Below are 24,076 nucleotides of genomic sequence, written 5' to 3' on the forward strand. Positions count from 1 at the left end.
TTTTTAAAGGAATGCAGCGCATGAACGCTTGTGCGCCAAGGTAAGGGTGTTGTTGTGTGTGTTTTTTTTTTAAAAAATGGGTTTCCCCGCTCCCCCCACCTTAGCCCCGATGGGTGCAGCTCCTGGCTCCGTGAAAACGGGCCACATGCTTGCGGTCTCAGGCTCAGTCCGGTACAGAGGGAAAAAGCAGGCTTGAAGGGGTAGGCTATATCCTGGGGCAAGGGAGGGTTGATCCCTGCCTGAGCCTGGGATCCCTTGTGTGTCATCTGGATGCATAGGGAGGATCCCGAATATCACCCCAGGATATAGCCTGATCGAGCAGAGGCCTTAGAGTGCAGGAGCACTGTTCCTGGTCAGTTGCCAATTTGTCACCTGTGAGATGGATAAATAATTTTGACAGCTTTTATTTGCCCACTTCACAACGAGGAAGCTATGGATGGTTAATTACACTATATGGTCCTTCAGCTCTGTAAAAACAACAACAGTGGAACTTTTTTTCTTCTTCCTTTTTGCAAGGAAAGTTTTGAGCAGATGTTATTTTTAATGCGCAGTTTTTCAAGTGCAATTTTTAAATCCAAACTACTGTCAGTTAGAAAAGGAAGTAAGGACTTGTATCCAGACTTTGTCATACATAAAGTAGACCCATTAAAATCAATGGGACTTAAGTCATGGCTAACTTAAATTCCATTTATGTTAGTGGGACTACTGTAACTATTTCTAAACTTGGATCCAACCCATGGTCTGCGGTCATATTTTTATCACCTAAAAGGGATTCCAATATCCCATCTCAGCTGTGTTTGTTTCTTGTTAGATTTTAGATCTAAGCTGCTTCCCTGTCTTTCAGTCCCATCTTGAATGTTCAGACCTGATTTTCTCAATTTGTTTCCTGTTCTATAATATGACCTTAGCCCTTTCTATTTGCTAATGGTGGGGGTGTCTTGATGACCGCATTGGCTCCGCAAGCCCTCAAAACCCCGTGGTTTCACTCCTGTGGGGTTGCGCCATCTTATCCCCACTTGCAGGAGCGAGCATGGGGTTTCTATTGATCATCATGGGGGGAGGATCATCTCCCTTGCTCAGCGGGAAGGTGGCCGCAGTGGTTGATAGAGTGAGGAGAAAAAGCATGTCGACTTCTCTAAGCTGCTGCTACTGGGGTAGAGCAGGGTTGGGGGAGAAGGGGCGAGGAAGGGAGAGATCAGTGGAGGCGTGAAGTGATTCTGCTGCCAACTCCAGCATCCCATTTGGAGGAGAAGGTGCCAGCTATGGAAGACAGAAAGAAAGAATAGGAAGGGAATGGTGTGTTTGTGTGAGGTCTCTACCTTGAGAGAACCATCTCTTTTCTAACCCATGCTGCCATCGTCCCTTCCCCAGCCTCTGGTGGGGTGGTGGTGGCAGAGGGAAACCAGCAACTTCTCATCTTTTGAGAAAGGGAAAGAAGCAGGAAATCAGCTGCTCTTCTTTGCCCTCTTTGCTGTCTCGCCCATAGGGTCGTTCCAGCGGCCATTTAGCCCACCAGAATGCCCCAGTGACCAGGTGAATGGCAATCAATCAGGTTGCCATTTGCCCAGCCACACCTCAGCCATGACTCCGGAGCGCAGCGACAGACGGCAATGCGCCATCTTCGCTGCACTCCAGACAAAAAAGTCGTAGTAAATCCCCAAATTTCATAGAATCATAGAATCGCAGAGTTGGAAGGGGCCTACAAGACCATCGAGTCCAACCCCCTGCTCAATGCAGGAATCCACCCTAAAGCATCCCCAACAGATGCTTGTCCAGCTGCCTCTTGAAGGCCTCTAGTGTGGGCCTCTTCTTTATTTCGGAGCTTTAGGGGGAAACCCTGGGATGGTTCCGCAGTGGCTTCTATGTCATATAAACAACACACCGCCACTGCGGAGCCACCCTTGGGCTTTCTGCACATATAGACAGCCCCAGTGTCTTTGTTAACGATGTTTCCCTCTTAGAGGAGACAAAATCACTGCATTAAATTAAGAGGATCACCTCCATAGTGATCACATACCGTATGTCAAAAGACAAAATATTGTTTTATGGTAGATAGTTTAGCAATCAGGACTTTAAAGTCAGCAATTCTTATTATTTCCCAAATCTTACAACATTCTACAAGAGAAGGATTTATTCCATGGGACTTTTAAAAAGCCAAATGCTTAATTTTTGCAGTATAGTTTCCATGTCCCATTGATGCAGAGAACAAAGGGGCTGTGGAACTGGCCATGTTAGCTAGCAGTACAGGGAGAGATAATATACAGAAATGAATAGACCGCTGGGAAAAATTAAGAAATTTCCTAGAGCTATTTGAAAAAACAAGCCTGCATTCCTATACAGATTTATATGGGGAGTAAGTCCCACTGAACTTGGTGGGGTTGACTACTAAGTAGACCTGTTGACATATATAGGATTGCACTGACAGTATGCAAGATAGTGGACAAGACGTTGGTCATTTATGATTATTTTCTTTGGTGTTTTGTTTTGCCCTTTTGCTCCCTCCCCTCTTCCGTTTGTGTTGCTTTGTGTGGGGGGGGGCTCGTTGTTGTTGTTGTTTTTCTTTATATTATCATCATAGAAGAAAATGGTGTCTGAGTGAGATAAGAATAGGACAGCAGACAAACAGAAATGGCAACGTATTGGAGCGTTTTCAGTATGGTTATAAAAAAACACCCATACAAATAAAATTTTAATTTATTTGATTTGTACCCTGCCGTTCCACCAAGAAATTGGCACTCAGTTTTAAAAAGCATAATTAGCTTTCATGCTTACACGTTATAATGTGTTGCAAACTGAGGTCCTTTGTTTCTATTCTTGGCATTGGTAAAACCAAATTTTCTGTTATGAATGCTGTGTTTTGAGCATGTGAAAATGACTTTTAGTGGGGCTAATCGTTTTGTGTTAGCCCCATCATGAGTTTTGGGTGGATATATTGCCATATGGGCAGATGTCATTATCATCATGTTGTGGTTCAGACTCTTACATGAAAACTTTGTCATGGAAAAGCACCCAGGATAAATTGTTTTCTTAGGTAACTTCAGATGAAGAACGTATACATGAAGAATGTATGCAACATTTTACAAGTATTTTGAAATAAAACCTTGTGATCTATTTTGTTGCAGGCAAGCTAAGACCCATATCTATGCCAGTAGAATATAACTGGGTAGGGGATTATGAAGATCCCACCAAGACGAAAAGAGATAGTAGGAGAGGTAAGTGACCTCAGACGCAAATCATACACTGTATTATATTTTAATATATCTTTATAAAAATCATGACATGCACATTTTCATTAATTATTTCACTTATCCACAAAACATGAACACCATAAAACATTCCTCATCTACAAGACATGACCTATTCTTTTTAAAAGATGCAGTGTAAACTAACTCAGCAAACACTAGTTTTCAGATCAGGACAAGTTAGTGGAGCCGTCTTCTGTGAGCTCCACTGACGTGGCCCCTTCCAGAAACAAGCCATTGTGTTCATTTCAAGTTATTTTTTAAAAAGCCAAAGCCTCATTGCACAAGCAGTGGGTCCTGTGAGTGCACCGGCACAATAAGATACTAGGAATCAGCTGTTGTATGCACATTTTTGTATAAACTACAATTGTATTAACTGTTGTATAAACTACAATTTGTGATAAAATCATGAAAAAATCAAGACATTGGATTTCAGAGACCTGTCAGTATACTTTTGTACTTTAATCCAGACACAGTTGCTTAACAAGATGCGGTTTGAAGACAAAGCAATGAGTGTTGTGCCACTGATTTCATCAAGTTTGCATTGAACTGATTTTGCACTATATCCATTCCAATTCTTTTCTAGAAAATTCATTACTTCGATACATGAGCAATGAGAAAATAGCTCAAGAAGATTACATGTTTCAAAGGAACAGCAAAAAGGACACAGGCAAAAAGTCCAAAAAGAAAGGAGATAAGAGCAACAGTCCTAGCCATTACTCTCTGCTTCCCAGTTTACAAATGGACTCACTAAGGCAAGACAGCATGAGCACACCTGGGCCTGAAACATCATTGTATCACGTAAGTAAAATGGCAAACTACTTTGTGATATGCTGCTGCTGCTGTTGAATGGCTGGCACATGACCATATGGGCATGGGTAGACGAGGGGGGTGGAGGGCGACGATCTCGCGATTTTATGATTGCGAGATCGTCGCCCTCGTCTACACACAGCGTGTGACATCCCAGGGAGGAGAGGACATCATGGCCGCCGTTTTGTTTTGTTTTTTGAATCCGAGAAGAGCGCAGGAGCGCTCCTGCAAAAAACGTAAGTTTAAAAAACAAACAAAAAACACCCTCACTCCCCCCACCCCACCCCTGATGGGCACAGAGCTCCTGAGGAGCTCCATGCCCTGGTCCCGCACATGCTTGGGTTACTCGCAAGGAACCGGGACAAAACCACGACGGCGGGCCACACGTTCCACGGTCTTGGGATCATCCCGAGACTGTGGAAAAATTAGAACTAAACTGTAGAGTGATATCCCAGGCCAAGGGAAGGATCGTCCCTCCCTGCTCATGGGATGCCCTGTTTGTCATGTGGACGGACAGGGATGATTTGGGCGATCACCAGGATATCGCCCCATCTAGCCATGCCCTGTGTCATTTCTAATTTTTTCCAGTTTGATCTTCTCTTCTCTTACAGATACCAGTATGCTGTTGGAAATAACATTTATTATGATTTAAGTTTATTATAAGCCTGTAATATATGAAGCAAAGGCACCTGCCAATTCTACATAAGCTGCATTGCCCTTCTGTAGTGGGGAGGAGGAGGAGGAGGATAAGCTAGGAAAGCTGTTGTATGCACATTTTTATTTACAAACTCAGTTACATTAAAATGGAATTCAAAATCTACAAGTTGAAAGTATCTGTTGATTCATATGAAAAGAAGATGCTGTTGATTAGAGTAACCTTATGTAATAGACCCCTTAAAAGGTAGCGGAACGTGTTCAGATTGAATCTTGCAACTAATTACATTCGTATAAATTCCATTGGCTTCAGTAACTACTACTATATGATTAGTTAATATAATCCCAGCTTTTATTTTGAATTGATGTTAATGAAATTGGATAATTACTTTTAAAAGAACACTAGACCTTGAATATTCTTCAAAGTGAGTAGATCCTATCACTCTCTCTAGTGTCATAATCCAGCTATTTTCCTTTTTTTAAAGTGACAGAACAAACAGATAATTAATAAACAGGAGCTTCTGCCCATGGCCCAGTTTCTCTGGCCTTGAAGTGTTGTCAAAGCAGATGATTCTCCACTGAGGCCTATTGGAAAGCAATGACCTGCTTTAACTCTAGCAAATTCATTTTATTGCTTCCTTTGATACTAGTACCTGGGTGACTGAGGTTTTAATAAAGTGTTATAATAATACAGTGCATGGTACACATTAATAATGGAATTATTATGACTGTAAATATTTTTCTTTTATTCTAATGATGAATTGATTCATGTATAGTTGTGGGGAATTTCACCTTTCTGATAGAATAACTTTACTGTCACATTTTTGCATAATACAGAATGAGGCTATAATCTGTCATTAGAGTCATCCAGGATGAATGAACAAACAATTGCATTTCTCTTTGTGAAGGCTGTTAGCCTGTGTATACAATGCAAAGTGTAAGCCGCTCCGAGAGCCTTTTTTGGCTGAGGAGCGGGGTATAAGTATGATAAAATAAATAAAGCAACGTAAATGTTTTTTTCATATCTTTATCAATGACATCCTTTTAAGACTTGGATTTCAAGTTTATCTGTGGATTTGATATCTTATGGATCTTGGTGCAGTTTCTGCACTAAAAACTACTTTATAAACAACATTTTACATTAGTAGTATCTTTAAATAAATGGAAATTGCCATCTGCTTAGATTCCAAAGTTTTATTGACAACATAAGCTGTCATGAAATGTCCTGTAAATACAATTATTGCGTAGACAGTTTTTGCTCTGTTGCATAAGATAAATAAGATAAATTAATAGGATCTGATCGTGGTTTCATAGAATCATAGAATAGCAGAGCCGGAAGGGGCCTACAAGGCCATCGAGTCCAACCCCCCTGCTCAATGCAGGAATCCATACCGTAGTTATAAGAAGTTATAAGTTATAGTTATAAGAAGTAAGCAATAATTAAAGCACAGTTTTCCGAATCAGACTTTATGGAAAACAGATTTAACCAAGTGAAATAGAAATGCCGTAGCCAGGTGTGTAAGGGGAAGAGCAAGGAAGGACCACGCAGACATACACATTGTTCACAGTCTAATAAGCCATAGTTTATTAAACTGACTTTGTTACATCTAAATTGGACCTGGAAGACATGCTGGGAAGGGAGATAAAGAATTTGGAAATTGTCTCGTAGTGCAGTAGCATGAAACTGCTGCATGTGCTATATTGCAATAGACTTATTATGTCTGAATCAGGCCTATAAGGACTTGCTGTGGGGATGGGCATAAGCAATTGGGAGATTCTCCTCCATAATATATGGCATGAAAATGCTGAGATCTGGTGATAGCACTATAGCTGCCTATGCATGCTTACTTAGATGTCATTGCTCTTTCTTCTAAGAAAGCAGGCATAGGCAGCAGAATCCTGTGGCATCTAATGAAGAAGTCTTAGCCTGAGAAATATCATGATACAATATACATTTTACCCTTATTGTTGTGATAGGGACATTCTTTTCTTTCCCCCCTTGTATTTTTCTTTGTAGTTTCCTTGTGTTCAGCCAATATAGTTAAGGTCCCAAGCCAAAATGAAGATTCTGTACAGAGATATTGTTCCCTTCCATACTCAGCACAGAATGTTTTGTGGTGGTGTGAAGAATATAAGAACTAAAGAGTCCATACAGTGGTCATCCAGCTGTTGGTCAGGGACCCACAAGTAGGACATGAATGAACACACAACCCTCACCCAAGTTCCCCAGCAGCTGGTGTACAAAGGCTCACTGCCTCTGCTATTGGAAGTAGCATATAGCTATCAGGACTAGTACCCATTGATAGCCTTCTTTTCCAGGAATTATCTAATCCCCTTTTAAAGCCATCCAAATTGGTAGCCATCATCACACCTTGTAGTAGCTAATTCCATAGTTTAACTATGTGCTGTGTGAAGAAGTCCTTCCTTTTATCTGTGCTGAAACTCTCGCCAATCAATTTCATGGGATAACCTTGGGTGCTAGTATTTTGAGAGAGGAGGAAAAATGTCTCTCTATCCATATTCTCCACACCTTGCATAATTTTGTACACCTCTATCATGTCTCCCCTTAGCCTCCTTTTTCCAAGCTAAACAGTCCCAGTTGTTGTAACTTTCCCTCATAGAGGAGATGCTCCAGCCCCTTGATTATTTTAGTTTAACTAAGTGAAAGTAATTTTTAAAGAAATAATTCTGGTCTCAGTAGAAGTGGCTGCGGCAGGTTCTTCCATAAATGTGATGGTACTATAGTTACAGTTGAAATGATCTACCCAAAGAAGGTTTTATTATCAAGTGGCCTATAAATAATGCAGGTAAAAAAGTTAATTAATTAAGTAAAATTGTAATGCCATGAAACATGCCATAATTCACTTTCTATGTTACCTGCAATTCTCCTTTCACACTTCTCCAGCATTTTTATTCTAGAAATCAGGCAATTTCTAATATTTCGTTAAATCCTTTCTTTCCTATTTATATGTTTCAAAAAGAAAGTGAGTTCCACTGAACTCATTCAAACATACTTTTGAGTAACATGATTAGTTTGGCACTCTGACTTTGACAAAAGTTGTCACTGCTTTCCAAACAGAAAAGAAGGAAGAGGAGAAAGTACATGGAGGAAAACATTATCTTCGAGTGTACTTTTACAAATAATTAACTGAGAGGGCTAATGAGATTTGGAAGTTGCAGTGTGTGTATGTAGCAGTGCGCACATGGAAAATTATTACATACTTTTTCATAATTGGTCCAGAAATACCTCATTAACTTGTTGATGAAGCATTAGTGCTCATCAGTCCATCAAGTGAAAGCACCCATTAGAATAGTGAACACCGAAAGGTCAAAAGAGGTCTTCTTTTAATATTGAGCAACACAATCCTTATATTCATTAAACTTGCTTTTGATATAATAATTTGTCTTCTTGAACAAAACCAATAATTGCAGAACTCTCCAAAATACAGTAAAGCAGATTTTAAGTAGGTGTTTAAGTTCTTAAAGCTTGTTATCATCCCATTGCAACATATGTTGCTTGGCATCTTTTCCAATTTCTTGAAGTCCCAATAGTGCTATCATCCAAATATCCTGGCTAACTCTGTATACACACACTCAACTCACTCACTCACTCTCACACACACATACTTCTGCAATTCCTTTTGCTTGTTGGCTCTTCTCCTAAAGCTACTAGTTGCTATGGGGATACATTCATATAGAAAAATACTGCAAACTGTCTATCACAGTGTCAGTCATGGTCTTGACATTCTCTGCCAGTTATCTTCTCCGAGCTCCACTGTATCCATAGGTTTCTCAAATGATGTTATCTGGTAGTGCCATTAAACCACCCAGGGAATTTAGAGGTAGTCATGGGGTCTCCCAAAGAGCTTCCATTCCGATGGCTAGGGCCAAAACCAAGTTGAGAACCTACTGTGTCATGAAGGCAGTCTCCAATATACTTAAACAGACCCTGTTTAGAGACATCTAATCTTTGGCAGCTATCTCTATCTTAGGACTGTGGGCTAGAGAGTTATCTTACCTCGGTAATTTTACATTTGTTTAGGAGAATAGTATTATATGTATGTTGTAATACTAGGAAACTTCAACTAGGGCAGTCCAAAGAGTGAAAAGGAGATTAGTATGCATATATTCACCTAGGCCGTAGCTAGACCTAAGTTTTATCCCAGGATCATCCCGGGTTCGTCCCTGCCTGAGCACTGGATGCCCTGTGTGGCACTTAGATGAACAGGTTTGACCCCAGGACAATCCTGGGATAAACCTTAGGTCTAGCTACGGTCCTAGTCTGAAACATTTGGGGTAGGATCCAACAGGACCTACCACTGGCAGCAAGCACCGCTGGTCCCAGTTCGTGCAGTAATGTAGCGCTTCCGGGGACTGGAAATGCACGTTTCTGGAAAAATTGTGGTTTTGGACATTTGGGGGCTTGCCGCTCAAAGCGTTATATTACCACTGCCAACTGAAGGGATCATGTGTGTGCTGCCACTGCTGAGGCTGGCCACGCATGTAGAATTACATGGGTCTAAATGCACACAGATATGAGTTTAAAATTATTGTACCTGCAGCCTCTATTGATTAAAAAAATGAGCTGTATCAGCATCAGTACTTAGGGAGTATTGGTCATGTAAAGGTAATTCCAGCAGCCTTTCTCATCGTTCATTATGAGATTATGATAATGCAGCTGATGGATCTGGAAAGAGTATAAGAAAGCACTCTGTGACCTAAACTAATCACAATATGATGAACCTAGTCCAAGTGGGAGAGTTTGGCCCAGCTCCCAAATTTATAAGCACCTTCAAGCAGGAGACCTATCAATGAGCCTCCTTAACCAACAAGACTAATAGAGGCTACCTGATGGTTTGCTTTGCCTTCTCCTAGGTGCTTATCCTGCTCTCCTCTGTCCACCTCACCACTCATCCATCTCTATTCCACACCTCTTGATGGTCTGTGTCCTTGCACTACCTTAGCATTATCTATGAATTCCAAGAGGCATGCTTTTCCACTTTGTGTTAGACACCCAAAGAAGTCAAAAGCAGTGTTCTACCAGCATTCCAAAATCTAGCAAGAATGAATGTCCACTTCTGGGTTTCCCTAGTTTATTGTTTACTGTTATGACCCTGCATCCAATCCTTGTGCTTGGGGCAGATATGGTAATTAGACCAACAGAATGTTAGTGATGTTATGCAGAAATTTGAATGTTGTTGTTTTCTATAGACTCAGAAGAAAACACACTTATAGTATTAATACAACATACATAGGGGTTTTAGTTGCCTTTGGGGGTCTTTGCTTCACTTTAGTAAGAATATAAGAAGAGCCATGCTGGATCAGACCAAAGGTCTATCTAGTCCAGCACTCTGTTCACACAGTAGCCAACCAGCTGTCGACCAGGGACCCACAAGCAGAACATGAGTGCAACAGCACCTTCCCACACATGTTCCCCAGCAACTGGTGTATATAAGCTTACTGTCTCTGATACTGGAGTAGCAGCTAGCCATCAGGATTAGTAGCCATTGATAGCCTTCGCCTCTAGAGATTTGTCCAATCCCATTTTAAAGCCATCCAAATTCGTTTCCATCACTACATCCTGTGGTAGCGAATTCCATAGTTTAACTATGCGCTGTGTGAAGAAGTACATCCTTTTATCTGTCCTGAATCTCCCACCAATCAGCTTCATGGGATGACCCTGGGATCTAGTATTATGGGAGAGGGAGAAAAATGTCTCCCTATCCACATTCTCCACACTGTGCATAATTTTGTATGCCTCGATCAGGTCTCCTCTTAGCCTCCTTTTTTCCAAGCTTAAACAATCCCAGCTCTTGTAACTTTCCTTCGTAGGAGAGATACTCCAGCCCCTTTATTATTTTAGTTGCCCTTTTATGTGCTTTTTCCAGCTCTACAATATCTTTCTTTAGGTGTCTGACCAGAAGTGTATATAATATTCTGAGTGTGCTTGCATCATAGATATGTCATTTTCATCGAGCTGTCCACCACAATCCCAAGATCTCTTTCTTGGTCGGTCACCGCCAGCTCCAGTCCCAACAGGTTATACTTGAAGGTGGGATTTTTTAGCCCAACATGCCAGTACTTCCTAGTAATCTCTGATGTTACAATAAACAACTCTTAGCAAAGGGGTTTTGCCAGCTATGCTACTATCCTGTGTGTTTTTGGCATAAATTATTATGTATTGCAGAGAATGGCATACATTAACCAAATGATTTTGTTTTTCCAGACATTTCAACAATCCTCTCTGCAGCACAAGTCGAAAAAGAAGAGCAAAGGTAAATATTATGTAAAATGGTTTCTAAAGATAATTTTAAGCCAATAATTTTAAGATAATTTTGTCTCCATATGGTTGAAAGATGGCAATTCTAAAACAAATGGAAACTTTACAGTTTCTCATTGCTTGTTATCTAATATAGAGAGCTTCGGCTATTGGGCGGTATAAAAATGTAATAAATAAATAAATAAATAAATATTTAAAAAGTAGTATTTTCTCTTGTGTTCCTTCATTGTCTATATGGTCTAATCTTGCTTTCCCCAATCTGGTGCCCTCCAGATGTTTCAGAAAACATCTCCCAGGTGTTTGACCATGCTGGCTGGAGCTGATGGGAGTCCAAAATATCTGGAGGGCACCAGGTTGGGGAAGGCTGGTCTAATCTAAGTCAGTAGGCATTATATGTCCTTAACAGGCTTTAACTAAACTTGCAATTAGTGCAGTAAACTATGACTCAATCATAGCTACTTATCCATTGAACTGGGATGAAATTCTACCATGACCGAAATCTGGGTCAGAACAATGGGTTCCAGGTCAAGGTGGAAGCATTATGTGGTTAACATATGTCTTCTCCGAAACATTTTTTTATTCTCAGGTCTTGCACCAAGTAAGAGTAAAAGGCGGATTTCTTGTAAAGATCTTGGTCGTGGAGACTGTGAGGGCTGGCTCTGGAAAAAGAAAGATGCCAAGAGTTATTTCTCACAAAAATGGAAAAAATACTGGTTTGTTCTAAAGGAAACTTCTCTGTACTGGTATATCAATGAGGAGGTAAGAAAGTGACATGCTTATTGCTCTTCTTGCAGAGGGCTGTGATTGGGCCTGATTACTGTGACCACACCCCAAAGTTGTGATCATACAAAGATAAAAATGCTCTTCTGGATCAGGCCAAAGACCTATGTAGTCCAGCTTTCTCTTCACACAGTGGCCAATCAGATGCTCCAATGGGAAGCCAACAAGCAGGACATGAATGCAATAGCATCTTCCTAGCCATGTTCCCTAGCAACTGGTATCTTATGTGTAGAAGAGAACAAAGCATAACTGACAAGATTTGCTTTGTTTGTTACACATGTGGGGTTTTGTTTGTTTTTTTGAGCTAGGGAGACAAACCGGTATTTAAAATGAACATCAACTTTTCTCTTTAGCATCGGAAACTACTACAGCAAAAACTATAAATGAAGCTGGCAGTCTGCATAGCCCTATCCTATGTATTTATTAAATTAGTCCTTCCAAATTATGTAGAATATGAGCAACGTATGTCTTCCTCTTGTTCAGGAGAAAGGTAGTCTGTTTATACTAAAACATACCAGCCTGAACAATTCTGTTGAGTGGTATTAACAAATGCTGTGGTCGTGATTCAAAAGCCATGCACTCTCATGAATTCCCCATTCTCTTTATGCGAGTGTAATGCTCTATGCACTGATATCCCATTGCATGCCCCAACAATTTCCTTTGCATACAAGATAATATGAAGCCTGTTCATACCCAGGGTTCTGAGTCTGTATTGTATTGACTCAATCTCTGATACTGATTGGCTAAGTAGGAGTGATGATTTAGGGCTCGTCTACACCTACGAGCCTTCCGGGAGGGAGTGGGGAGGATCCTGGGCTTTACAGCTTCCGGGATCGTCCTCCTGCGTGCACATGCCCGCGCGTCATCCCGGCAATCAAGAGGGACGTTGTTGGCTCCATCCCCCTCCCCAAGAAGCAGAGTGCAATTGCACTCCACTGTAAGTATTTTTTAAAAAAAACACACACAAAACCTTGAAATTGCTTCCTATGCCATCCCCGATGGGCACGGACTGCCCCCATGCAGCTCTGTGCCCATTTCCAGAGCCCTGCTGCTCGCAGGGTAGAAGGGACAACCCGTGATCATGTGCCACACCAGCTGTGGCCCTTAGGGTGTCCCGGGACTGCAGAAAAACCAGGTAATCCACAGTCCCAGTTATCGCGGGGAAAGTCTGGTTGTCCCTGCTTGCCCCCGGAGTACCCTGTGCAAAGAGCCCCAGGAGATTGGTCAAGAGAATGGATAACTAAAGGAAGTAACATACAGTTGGCAGTAGCTTAAAATTACGATCATGTGAAGACTATGGATTGTTGAGATACATAGTTGAAGAAAGGGGAAAAAGCATGTTCAGGGCAAAAGTGCACATAGGCCTTACACAACTCTTGGAAGAAAGGGCATGAACAGTCAAGGCGGGTGTGGGGAGACAAGGGGGTATAGAATGCTATATCTAGACTCTAGTGGGACAATTTTGTCAATTCTGCTGTTATTGCAACATTGATACTTGGCAATCCTAAGGGCCAAGAAGCAATGGGGTGGCAGTGGCAGGGTGGTGGTGCATTTCACATAATGTTCTGAAGTAACTAGTCAGTTCTTTTGGCTGCAGGATTCTATTGGGTTTTGGCACAAATTGCACTGTGCTTTTAACAATATGCATCATAATATCCTGAGCACAAAATTGCATTTTTAAGAGTGACTTACTTATACATGTACTGCCGAAGCTCTATGAATGGCCCCAAAAGAGATATGATTGAACTACGAGTTGTCCTTGAAACAACCTTTCTGGCAAGAGGTTTCCATTGGTATTTGTTGATGTTTAATGAGGTTACAAATAGAGGAATTGTTATCCTTTGAAAAGAGATAGTAAGTATATTTATGTTTGCTTGCTTTTTGCTTGGCTGCTCTTGTTGTTCTCAGTCTTTACTCTATTCATTTTCATAGGATGAAAAAGCAGAGGGATTCATCAGCCTACCAGAATTTAAAATTGATAGAGCTAGTGAATGTCGCAAGAAGTAGTAAGTATTAGAAATAATATTTAGAAATAGATGAACTACAAAGGTTTAAACAAATGTTCTTTTAACTGACTGTATTTTGATAATACATTTTAATTGTCAATCTGTGATATACAAAAGTTCAATTTTATTAAACGGCCCGGGTCCTCATTTCAGAAAAATATAAATGGTAGGATAATTAAGATTTTCATATGGGCATCCAGCCAACCTTTATGTTGAGCTCAGTGCCTGTTTAGTTAATAGAGGACTGTGGCAATGTAACACCCTGAGATTTAGAACTAAATCTGAAGCTTCTGTGCTTGACAGTATTTTTATATTTGGTTGAGAGGGAAAGGGTCTCTGAAATTTCCCATTACTATCTATAATTTCATGATTATAAGCTCATCAGTTTTCAGTTTATCAGCTCATCAAAAATTAAACTCACCTGTTTTTTCCCATTCAACTGTTAGGTTTTAAAACTAAAAGTAATACCAGAGGCACTGTAGGAAATAGTATTACATTCAGAAACTTTTACAACACATTTACCTGCCAGACACGATTGCACCAATGAATAAATGCCTTCATACTTAACAAAAATGTATTTGTGACTCAAGCTTGATCTGTCTCTGTGTTCATGCTGAAATATAGCTGTCATTTTTTCTTTTTAGTTAGGCTGCGATCCTATATGCACATACTTAGAAGCCACAGTAATATTGTATACATGTCTACTCAGAAGTAAGACCTACTGAGTTCAATGGGATTTCCTTCCAGGTATGTGTAAGCAGGACTGACAATTCAGTCCCACCAAACTCATTTGGGCTTAATTCTGAATAGACTTTATAGGGTTGCACTCTAAGAGATACATAATGTGATTCTCATACAAGTACAGTATAATTATAAACTAAACTGTCCATAAAAATGGAAATGCTATTAATTTCAGAGTTGACTCAAAGGAGATTTTTAAAAATGAGCTGTTGAGTTATTTTAATACTGGAAAAGTACAGGGTTTGTTTTACATACTACCACATTTTACTCATGGTCCTTTGTGATATGTTTCCCTCTCAGTGCATTCAAGGCCTGCCATCCTAAGATCAAAAGCTTTTACTTTGCTGCTGAGCATCTAGATGACATGAACAGGTATTGATTTAGTCCTTATAAAGAGTTATCCTTGGATTTTAAAAATTATTTTTTAAATTTGTTTTATATCCCACCTTTCTTCTATTGTAGAATTCAAGGCAACATGCTAAGCAATCTATAAGGCTCACTTCAAGAGCCAATCCTGAAGTCAATGAAAATATATCAGACATTTCTCCGTTTCATTCCAAGAATGCTATATTGTATCATAAACATGTGTAAAACCAATGTGCGTGTGTGCGTGCACGCACACACACTGACTCTGGTCCAGCAAGGATCAGTTTGTGTGTATGGATTACTCCCTCTGCAAGGACAGGAAGCTACTATTGTGGTGGATGAGCGTGTCTACAATGCTCTCTATTTCTCTCCTGCCCAGTTCTGGATTTGTTCCAGTGATACATGTGCAGCGTAGTAAGTTGCTGCCTTCATGGATCTCTTCTGTGCTCCCTTCCCAATTGCCAAAGTCTAGAAAGTCACTTACCACCCTCTCTTCACACCAGTCCTCTCTTGGAAGGAAGGAAGGAAGGAAGGAAGGAAGGAAGGAAGGAAGAGAATTTTCTTCATTAAGATGCAGAAATGAAATATAGCACAGCTAGGTTTCACCCAAAAGGGCAAAAACTAATAATTTGGGGACTTTGTTCTGTCATAATAATTGTAGTTATTGGGATGTGGTTTGGCAGCAAAAGGTTGTTTAAAAGATTCCAATCCTCTCAGATTTTTAAGACTGACCAGACATTTTGGAACGTAATATATTTTGATGTTCGTAAACACGGAAGTACTCTTTAAGGCAAATTAATCAGGGGTAGTCTTTCTGCTGTTTCAGTTATCAAGCTTTTCTTCAAAAATAGTTATGATTTCTTACTGTATATCTGTGTACACTGCATATATTTTCTCAAATGTTTAACCACAGAAAGGCTTAAATACACTGGATGTGCACAGTATACAACTGACTTGTAAATATGTTACTTTCTGTAATAGGGTTCAATTAGTGTTATTTACAGTGAATATCGAAGCCTTGATTAAAAACATAGACATCCTAAGCGTAGCAACTCTGGCACATATACTGGGACTCTATTATCTGAGTTTATGCACATATACAGCATGAACAGTGACTGTCCTGTTCTCTTCAGTACTGGGAATGCTCCATGTGCATAATGAAGGCGGGTGCACAGTACATTCTCTGGCACTGAAAAGAACAATGTCTGTATCGGAGCTCTGCAGAGATTATGTTGAGTGCATCAGTACAGTATGTTCTAGTGCAGTCATAGCAACCTGTCAATATACTGTCTTCCAATGGCTGCATTTTCCCTATGGTAACCAGATTAGGTTTCCAAAAATTAAGAAATGTGGGGAATGATCTTGCAGCAAAATTAACCCAATACCTTATATGCCTTCGGACTCATTATTTTTCAAAATATGTCTGTTATTGTTGTGAATTACCATAATTAGATGTTAGTATAATTGCATCCATTAAAGACTGTAATATAGAGATGTTTTGATATTTAGCAGTATATACGCAAGCATTGTTAATAAACAGAAAGCTCAGCTCATTTCTTAATCTTAGAAACCAAAAGTCCCCCTTCTTTCCATCTTTCCACTTTTAGAATCCAGTATCAGAATTTGCAACTATTCCTTTTATTTAAAAATATTTGTAGAAGAGCCAGGACAAGGATAAATTTGAGACAAGACTGTCTCAAAACTGTTCCCCATGCCACTGCCGTCCTATGAACTAACTAAAAAAAAGTGCATATTAGCATGTGCCCAGAAATCACATCTGGAATTATGGAAAAGAGGGCAAATCAGCTTTGCCAACCTGGTTTAAGCACCCGTTCTTCTCACTTGGGTAAGAAACTATTGGTGGGACTGGACTGAATGGCAAGCTAGACTCCTACCTACTCACAATGTGGCAAGTGCCAAGCTTTGAAAAGGAAACAGCCAATCCGGAGAGAGAGGCAGGTAATAAATGAATAATTTGATGATGATGATGATGATAGTTCTTTTGTCCATATGGTACTATCAGTTGCCCAATACAGACAACCAACATATCAGATCCAGGACAAATAAAAGGAAGTACTTCTTCACACAGCGCATAGTCAAATTATGGAACTCACTACCACAAGATGCAGTGATGGCCACCAATTTGGATGGCTTTAAAAGGGGGGTTGTATAAATTCCTGGAGGTGAAGGCTATCAATGCCTGCTAGCCCTGATGGTTGTGTGCCATCTCCAGTATTCAAGGCAGTAAGTCTGTGTTCACTAGTTGCTGGGGAACATGGGTGGGAGGGTGCTGTTGCACCATTCTCCTGCCTTGTTGGTCCCTGCCCGATGGCTGGTTGGCCACTGTGTGAACAGAGTGCTGGACAAGATGGACCCTTGGTCTGATCCAGCAGGGCCCTTCTTATGTTATGTTCAGATAGTAAGGTCTTCTACCATAGTTCTGTTTGGTTATCTACATGAAAGTACATGGCATGTGTTTCCCTGCCATACATTTAATGTGTGGTGAAGTCAGGGACCTTTATCAAGTGGTTAAATGTCTCTGCCTTTATCACAAAGTCAATTTGTCATCTTGATACAGGCAGCTATGATTTCAGTTTTGAGCAGAAGAACAGCTTGGTCTCCCATTGAGATCAATGGAATTGAAAGTGAATGACAATTCATAACAAAATAATTTCCATTCTAACAAACATAAAATGAAATGAAGGTTTTAAGAATTGGTTCACAAAACAACAATTCTTCTTGCATAATGCAAACCCCTAACAGTTCATGTTTTATTGTAGTATCTGTTTAAGCCTGATTTATGCCTTCCCCTTCATGAGGATAAACCCTGTAGTTTAAACAAAATATTCCAAGTTTGCTTCTTTCCTTGTAGAAAGAGCCCATAATAGTTTTGTTCTAATGGCTACAAAAATGACAGTGCTCAGCTGTTGTAAATAAATGCTTGTTTATCTGTTAACTTTCTCCTCTGACATCTAAATCTATTACAAATGTGGTAGTATATCTGTTTAGTCTTAGCTTCACCCTTACTAGAAATAAGGCTCATTGGAAATAGTGGGGCTTACATTTGGGTAACACGCTATGATTATGCTGTTAAGAGTAGTAATCTTGCAGAAGAAGCTCTTCTCTTCTTATGGTAAAGTAGTACATAGATCACATATTTGAACTCAACAGTCAGAAGAGAGTACCATGTTTTGTTTGTATGCCATTATCAGTTGCATGGTTACCACCTATTGTCAAACCTTGGAAGCCTGTTTGGAAACAATAAATAGGTGTCACATATGTACAATGTCAAAGGAAAATTATCATACATAGTTCCTTGGAAAGAGATTATTAGCAGAGACATCATCCCACCAAGCTACAAAACATGTTGCTTTTTCAGACCATAGCTAGACCTAAGGTTTATCCCTGGATCGTCCAGGGGTCAAACCTGTTCATCTAGGTAACACACAGGGGATCCAGTGCTCAGGCAGGGGCGAACCCTGGATGATCCCAGGATAAACCTTAGGTCTAGCTGTGGCCTCAGTCAGACTAATTTTGTTGAATTACAGTCTGTATCATTGCTAGTTTGGCAGACATTAGTTCAGCGATCCTGACAACTCTGTATTAGGAAAATAGCTCCAGCTTTACCAAGGTGAAGCTGTCATGTTGTCAGAAGTCTAGGGGACTGGGAATCTGATTTAGTGTGAGCTTTCGGATAATGAATATGATAACAACCCATAGGTTAAGAAAAACAATTCCTACAGGCACTTTATCTCTCACAATGACAGCATTTTGGTAATAAAAGAATAGTCTTCTTTAATTCATGCTGCTTACAGAGGTTAGAGCTTTTAATGTAGAAAGATTATTTTCATGCCTGTGCTTCTTTGGTGCACACAAAGTTTTCCTATCTCTTTGTTAAAATTTTAAAATTAAGAGGAGCATAATTGAAACCACTCTGTATTTAGGGAGTGAACCTTTCCCTGCTGGTATGACAAATAAGGGTTTAAATATATTGCCTAAATCTTTGGAAGATAGGATTTGTTTCTGAGAAATCAAAACAGCAGGAATATATCATTGTGGTGACATATCTGTGAGTAACAGATTTAATAGAGCTTTGAATATCTAAACAGGCTCCATTTTTAAGGATTTTTAGCATCCTTGTTCAAGGTTTTCATAATCTTTTATGTCAAAATATTTTTACAAGAAAATTTAAGTTAACTGAAGACCTGATGAATAAAACTACCAAAGAACATAGCTCTTTGCTGTCTTAGTCTTGTCCAGAAACTTTATATATTTTAATAAAAAATAACATACAAAGACCTGTAATTTCCTAAATTAGTGTCAGTGATCTATTTTAAAATATTATTTCAGGTGGTTAAACAGAATTAATATGCTTGCTGCTGGGTATGCAGAAAGAGAGAGGATCAAACAAGAACAAGGTATGGGTCAGTTACTCTGGCTACTTCACTTTACCTCCGTACTTCAAGTGAGCCATTGGCTTTTTTCTGTGGATTCCAGTACCATTTTTTCCTTATTTAACAACATCCTTTCAGATATAGAAACTGTTGTTCTTATGCTGTGCTTTATTCAAGGGCATATGAACTCTTTATAAATATCTGGTGCATGCTTGATTCCACAATGAGGAAGGAAGAATTTAATTTGTTGATAAATAAAAAAAAATGTGTAAATCACATTAGTTTAAATCTAAATCCTATGCATGTTTAGGATGCATAACAACACTAATCTGAGTTGTAGTACTTTTTCTGTCTAAACATACCTAGGCTTGCGTCCTTAATTTACTTAACTTTTGAAAATAACTAACCTAAGGAGTTACTGCAGTATAAAAAAATCTGACACTAAAATCAGGCAAAGGTATCATCAGTAAAGCATACTGGGAAATGTGACAGATCAGTAAAGCTTTGTTTAGTATATTGTACTATTCAGTAGTGCTGCTTTCCCCCCACCAATCCAGCATATGGCTTTTTATTATTTAAACAAGAAATTCCTTGTAATGGGTTTTAAGAAGCAAAATGGAATAAATTGGACGGTGTTAAGACTATTGGACACATTTTCCTCCCTAAACAGAAATTATCTGCAAGGAGGAAGTTTATCTGCATGTGTGAAAAAACTGCAATAATTATGCTTCTGAGGGGCATGTATATACTTCATTTTCAGTTGACACTGCTTCCAACCATTCAGAACACAGTCTGAGAGAAAGTGTGGTATAGCAGTTAGAGTGTTAGACTGGGACTTGGGAGATCAGCCATGAAGCTCATTGAGTGACTTTGGGCCAGTCCCTGACTCTCAGCCTATCCTACCTCACAGAGTTGTTGTGAGGGTAAAATGGAGAGGAGGAGGACTACGTAAGCCACCTTGGGTTCTTTTGCAAGAGGAAAAAAGGTGGGATATGAATGTAATAATAAACAAATGAGCATCTTTCCCCCCAGCCTTTTCTTAACAGAAATGTAGTAGAGAACATGTTAAGTCTTTTTATGTGAAGACCGCAATCATTTGAATGATTAAGGATTAGAAAGCTTTCTGTTTGGGCATCCAGAGATGATATAGGTCCCTTGGCTATCATCCCTGTAAATTGAAGTTCCTAAAGAAGCTGAATTTGAAGCACACTGCAAATTTATGATATTTTACCAAAATTGATTATCACATGATTCATGGATAGGTATTCCTACAATGACTTATACAAGTGCTTTCATTTAGACATAGACAGAACCACCTATTTCCTTTGTGATGACAATTTATTCAGCTACACCAAAACTGCTGAGTGGATCACAAAACTCCCCACCCCCCCAAACTCTAATATCGTCTTCTAAGGCCTTGTCCACACCAGCCGTTTATTCCAAATTAATATCGCTGTTATCCCTACTGGGCCACATGATGTTCACTTACTCCCATAGTGATCTCGGGACGACCTCTCAGTTTTCCCGGGATATCACTGACTGGATTTGTAGCTTCTTTTATGGCTCTCTCACTACAATCCCGAAGTCCGTGGCTGGTGTGCCCCCCCCTTCGAGAAACTGTTGCTGTTCAGTGCGAGCTCCTGGCACAGTGAACAGCCAATCCGCTGTCAGGGGAGTGTGTATGGGCATCAGCATGTTTCATCGCCCAGTGTTTCTTTCTTTTTTACACAAACATCGATGCACAACTTCAACACAGTATCTATCCCCCCTCCATTGTTGTCTATATGTGCTGGTGCGCATCTCAGAGGAGGTATTTAAAAAAAATTCTATGCCCCATACCCATCTGTCCAGTCCCGCCCACTTCTCCCGATACCCATTCAGAACTGCTGTCTCACATCTTCCCGCAATGGCTACCCTTTACTTGTGGGAAACCTCCCTCGCATGTGCCTCGTGAGCCATGATCCTGGAGGTGGGAAACTTCGCAATTATCCCTCCTCCTTTGCAAAAGGGCTGTAGGTGTAGATTAGCCCTAGGATAAAATAAACTATTACAGGCTCAAGGAAGTCAATTTCCCTGCCTAGCTATTCTCTATTTTCTTTTCTTTTTTAATGGACACTTTCAATATTCCATGACTCAACTGCTCCCAGCAGTCTAGTCTCAAATAGTCTGCCTGATAAATTCCTTTTTCTCTGTGTAAAAATAGAAATGAGAGCAGGCCATAAAAAACAATGGAGAGTCCAGGATTTTAGCATAGCTATGTTTGAGCAACAGTGTGTCTTTTCCCCACAAACAGAAGGTAGAACGCAACATAGGAGTTCAAGTCTTTGGCATCCACTTTGAACTTGGAAGTTCCCTCTCTAGACAACAAAAAGAATTACTCTAATATTTACTAATCTCTCTGCTGTCAACATATTCTGTTGAGGTTCTGGAAAGTCACAGGTTCTAGAAGGTTATAGAACATTTTTTGTTTTGTTTTTCATTTTTTTATTTTTATTTACAAACTTGCATATACTTCTGTATCCTAAGCATGCATATCTTAAAAAATAAGACATATCTTTTGATGGCTCCATTTCATTTTCAGTTTGATAGACACTGCAGTCTGCCATGCTTGTGTGATTGTGGAAAATGAATGATGAGGAAAACTTTGTTTTCTGCAATTCACACTTCTGGATGCAATCTGGGAATGCCCTGTTCTTGGGTTATTGTGATGTCCGAATCCAGTAATTCATGGTTGTTTAGGAATTTCACAACCCAGAGTTAATCCATGGTTTGTTGTTGGGTTAACTCTGGGTTATTTAACCTCTAAGCAACCCATAATTTCCAAGTTTGGATGTCACAATAACAACTTAGGAATTTCTGTTACCTGTGAACCAGGTCACTGTTCAGTGAGGCTTACTTCCAAGTAGGTTTACATAGGATTGTAGCCTAATTATCTAGATTAACTAGTAAATAGATTCCATTGGGATTTATAGTCTAATAATGTAAAAGGAATGCTAGATTAATTTTACAAATCTGTATCCATTATTTATGACTCTGTATAGGTTTCTTTATGTGTTGACACTTGTTATGTGAACGTATGATCCAAATTAATGCAAAGTTTTCATTTTTTAAAATATGTATTGTTTAGATTACTGGAGTGAAAGTGATAAGGAAGAAGTGGACACACCATCAACGCCCAAACAAGATAGCCCACCTCCACCATATGACACATACCCACGACCTCCTTCGGTAAGTGCTAATCTATAGCTTTCATTAGCCCCTAGCTGTCCACATAAAGCTAGTTTAGAAGTATTTTTAGAAGTGGGAGCTCCTGCAACAGCCTCCATACATTCCAAGGGATTTTGCATGGGAGCACATTTTGATGGATTACAACCAAAGCATCCTCTGTATATGGTTGACATTAGATGAATCATGTTTGTACATATTGTGTGATGCATGTAGTACTAAATAGGCTTAACCCCACTCCACAGAGCAACAACCGTGAGAAGCATAGAACTTTAGGTGAATCTAATATAAAATGAAGTGTCTTCCTGTTTTCATTAAAACAAATACTTTCCGTTAAAATAGTAGAATAGCTGCTTTATTAAAAACATGTGTTAAATAATGAAGTCTTTATTAGAATATCCTAGGAAGAACAAATTTAATTTGCACATTGCAATTACAAGTTGAAGCCAAGCTAAGCAGACAGCATTCCTAACTTAGCCACATGCACTATGTTTCCCAGGAAACCTTCAAATGAAAATAAATTCTGTGCTTCTTTTATTATTTATTTGAAACATTTTTACCATGCTCTTCAACTGAAAGGGCATGCAGACAGCTTACATTTGATCAGTAAAACCAAGACTGTCCCTATCTAGGGACTTACAACCTGAAAGACACACGAGAACATAACATCTTCTCCGCCACCATTGTGTCTGCACATAGTTGCCCAGCAGAGTTTTTTTGGGTGGTGAGAGGAGGTGGATCCCTCTGTGAACCATATGTGTGACGCTTTGCAGATAAAATTGATCGTTTCCCTACTGACCTGGATGCCATAGTTGATACAGATCTGTTGGATGGAACTTTGGCTCCTGTTTGTCCAATTATGATGGATATTTTTCAGTTTGTACAGCCCAAGGATGTGAACAGGATCATTGGAGAAGTGAGGTCTACCACTTGTATGCTGGACTTTTTCCCTTCCTGGTTTATAAAAGCAGCCGGATGGGACTGGCTGAGTGGGTAAGGGTAGTGGTGAATGCCTCTTTATGGCAAAGTGTGGTTTTATCTTGACTAAAGGAGATGGTGGTATGACCTTCATTTTTTTAAAAAAAAAACGTCTCTGAAACCTGCTGTATTGGATAATTTCCAGACAGTCTCTAATGTTCCATTTTGGGGCAAGGTGCTGGAGCATGTGATGGCTTCTCAGCTCCAGGGATTTCTGGATGATGCAGATTATCTAGATCAATTTCAATCTGAATTATCTAGATCTGTTTCAGTCTGGCCTGGTTATGGGACAGAGACTGCTTTGGTTACCTTGGTGGATCATCTATGATGGGTACTGGACAGCTGGTGTGTGTCCCTGTTTTGCTGGATTATTTCTTTCCGAGGCAATTGTCTGAGAAAGGACTGGGAGGGACTATTATACAGTGGCTCTGGTCCTTCTTGGAGGGGGGATCTCAGAAGCTTGTTTTGGAGACTCCTGTTCGACACCATGGCTATTGACCTCCGGCATTCCTCTGAGTTCCATCTTACCCTCATACTATTTACCATATACATGAAACCTCTGGGAGAGATTGTCTGGAGTTTGAGGGTTTGTCCTTCTGC

At 39.9% G+C, this 24,076-nt stretch overlaps 1 protein-coding gene across 4 annotated transcripts in view; it reads left to right on the forward strand.

Annotated features, from left to right (window-relative positions):
* The window catches only part of CNKSR2 (connector enhancer of kinase suppressor of Ras 2), a 183,588-nt gene that overhangs the window by 126,493 nt on the left and 33,019 nt on the right, over positions 1-24,076 (forward strand). For all 4 annotated transcript variants that reach the window (XM_063126460.1, XM_063126462.1, XM_063126463.1 and 1 more), the window contains 8 exons: positions 3,123-3,212; positions 3,829-4,043; positions 10,933-10,981; positions 11,573-11,745; positions 13,699-13,772; positions 14,814-14,885; positions 19,230-19,297; positions 22,401-22,501. In XM_063126460.1, the coding sequence (XP_062982530.1) occupies positions 3,123-3,212; positions 3,829-4,043; positions 10,933-10,981; positions 11,573-11,745; positions 13,699-13,772; positions 14,814-14,885; positions 19,230-19,297; positions 22,401-22,501 (842 nt within the window). The remainder of the gene's footprint in view (positions 1-3,122; positions 3,213-3,828; positions 4,044-10,932; positions 10,982-11,572; positions 11,746-13,698; positions 13,773-14,813; positions 14,886-19,229; positions 19,298-22,400; positions 22,502-24,076) is intronic.

This window comes from Elgaria multicarinata, chromosome 5 (genome assembly GCF_023053635.1).
Source record: "Elgaria multicarinata webbii isolate HBS135686 ecotype San Diego chromosome 5, rElgMul1.1.pri, whole genome shotgun sequence".
Taxonomy (NCBI): domain Eukaryota; kingdom Metazoa; phylum Chordata; class Lepidosauria; order Squamata; family Anguidae; genus Elgaria; species Elgaria multicarinata.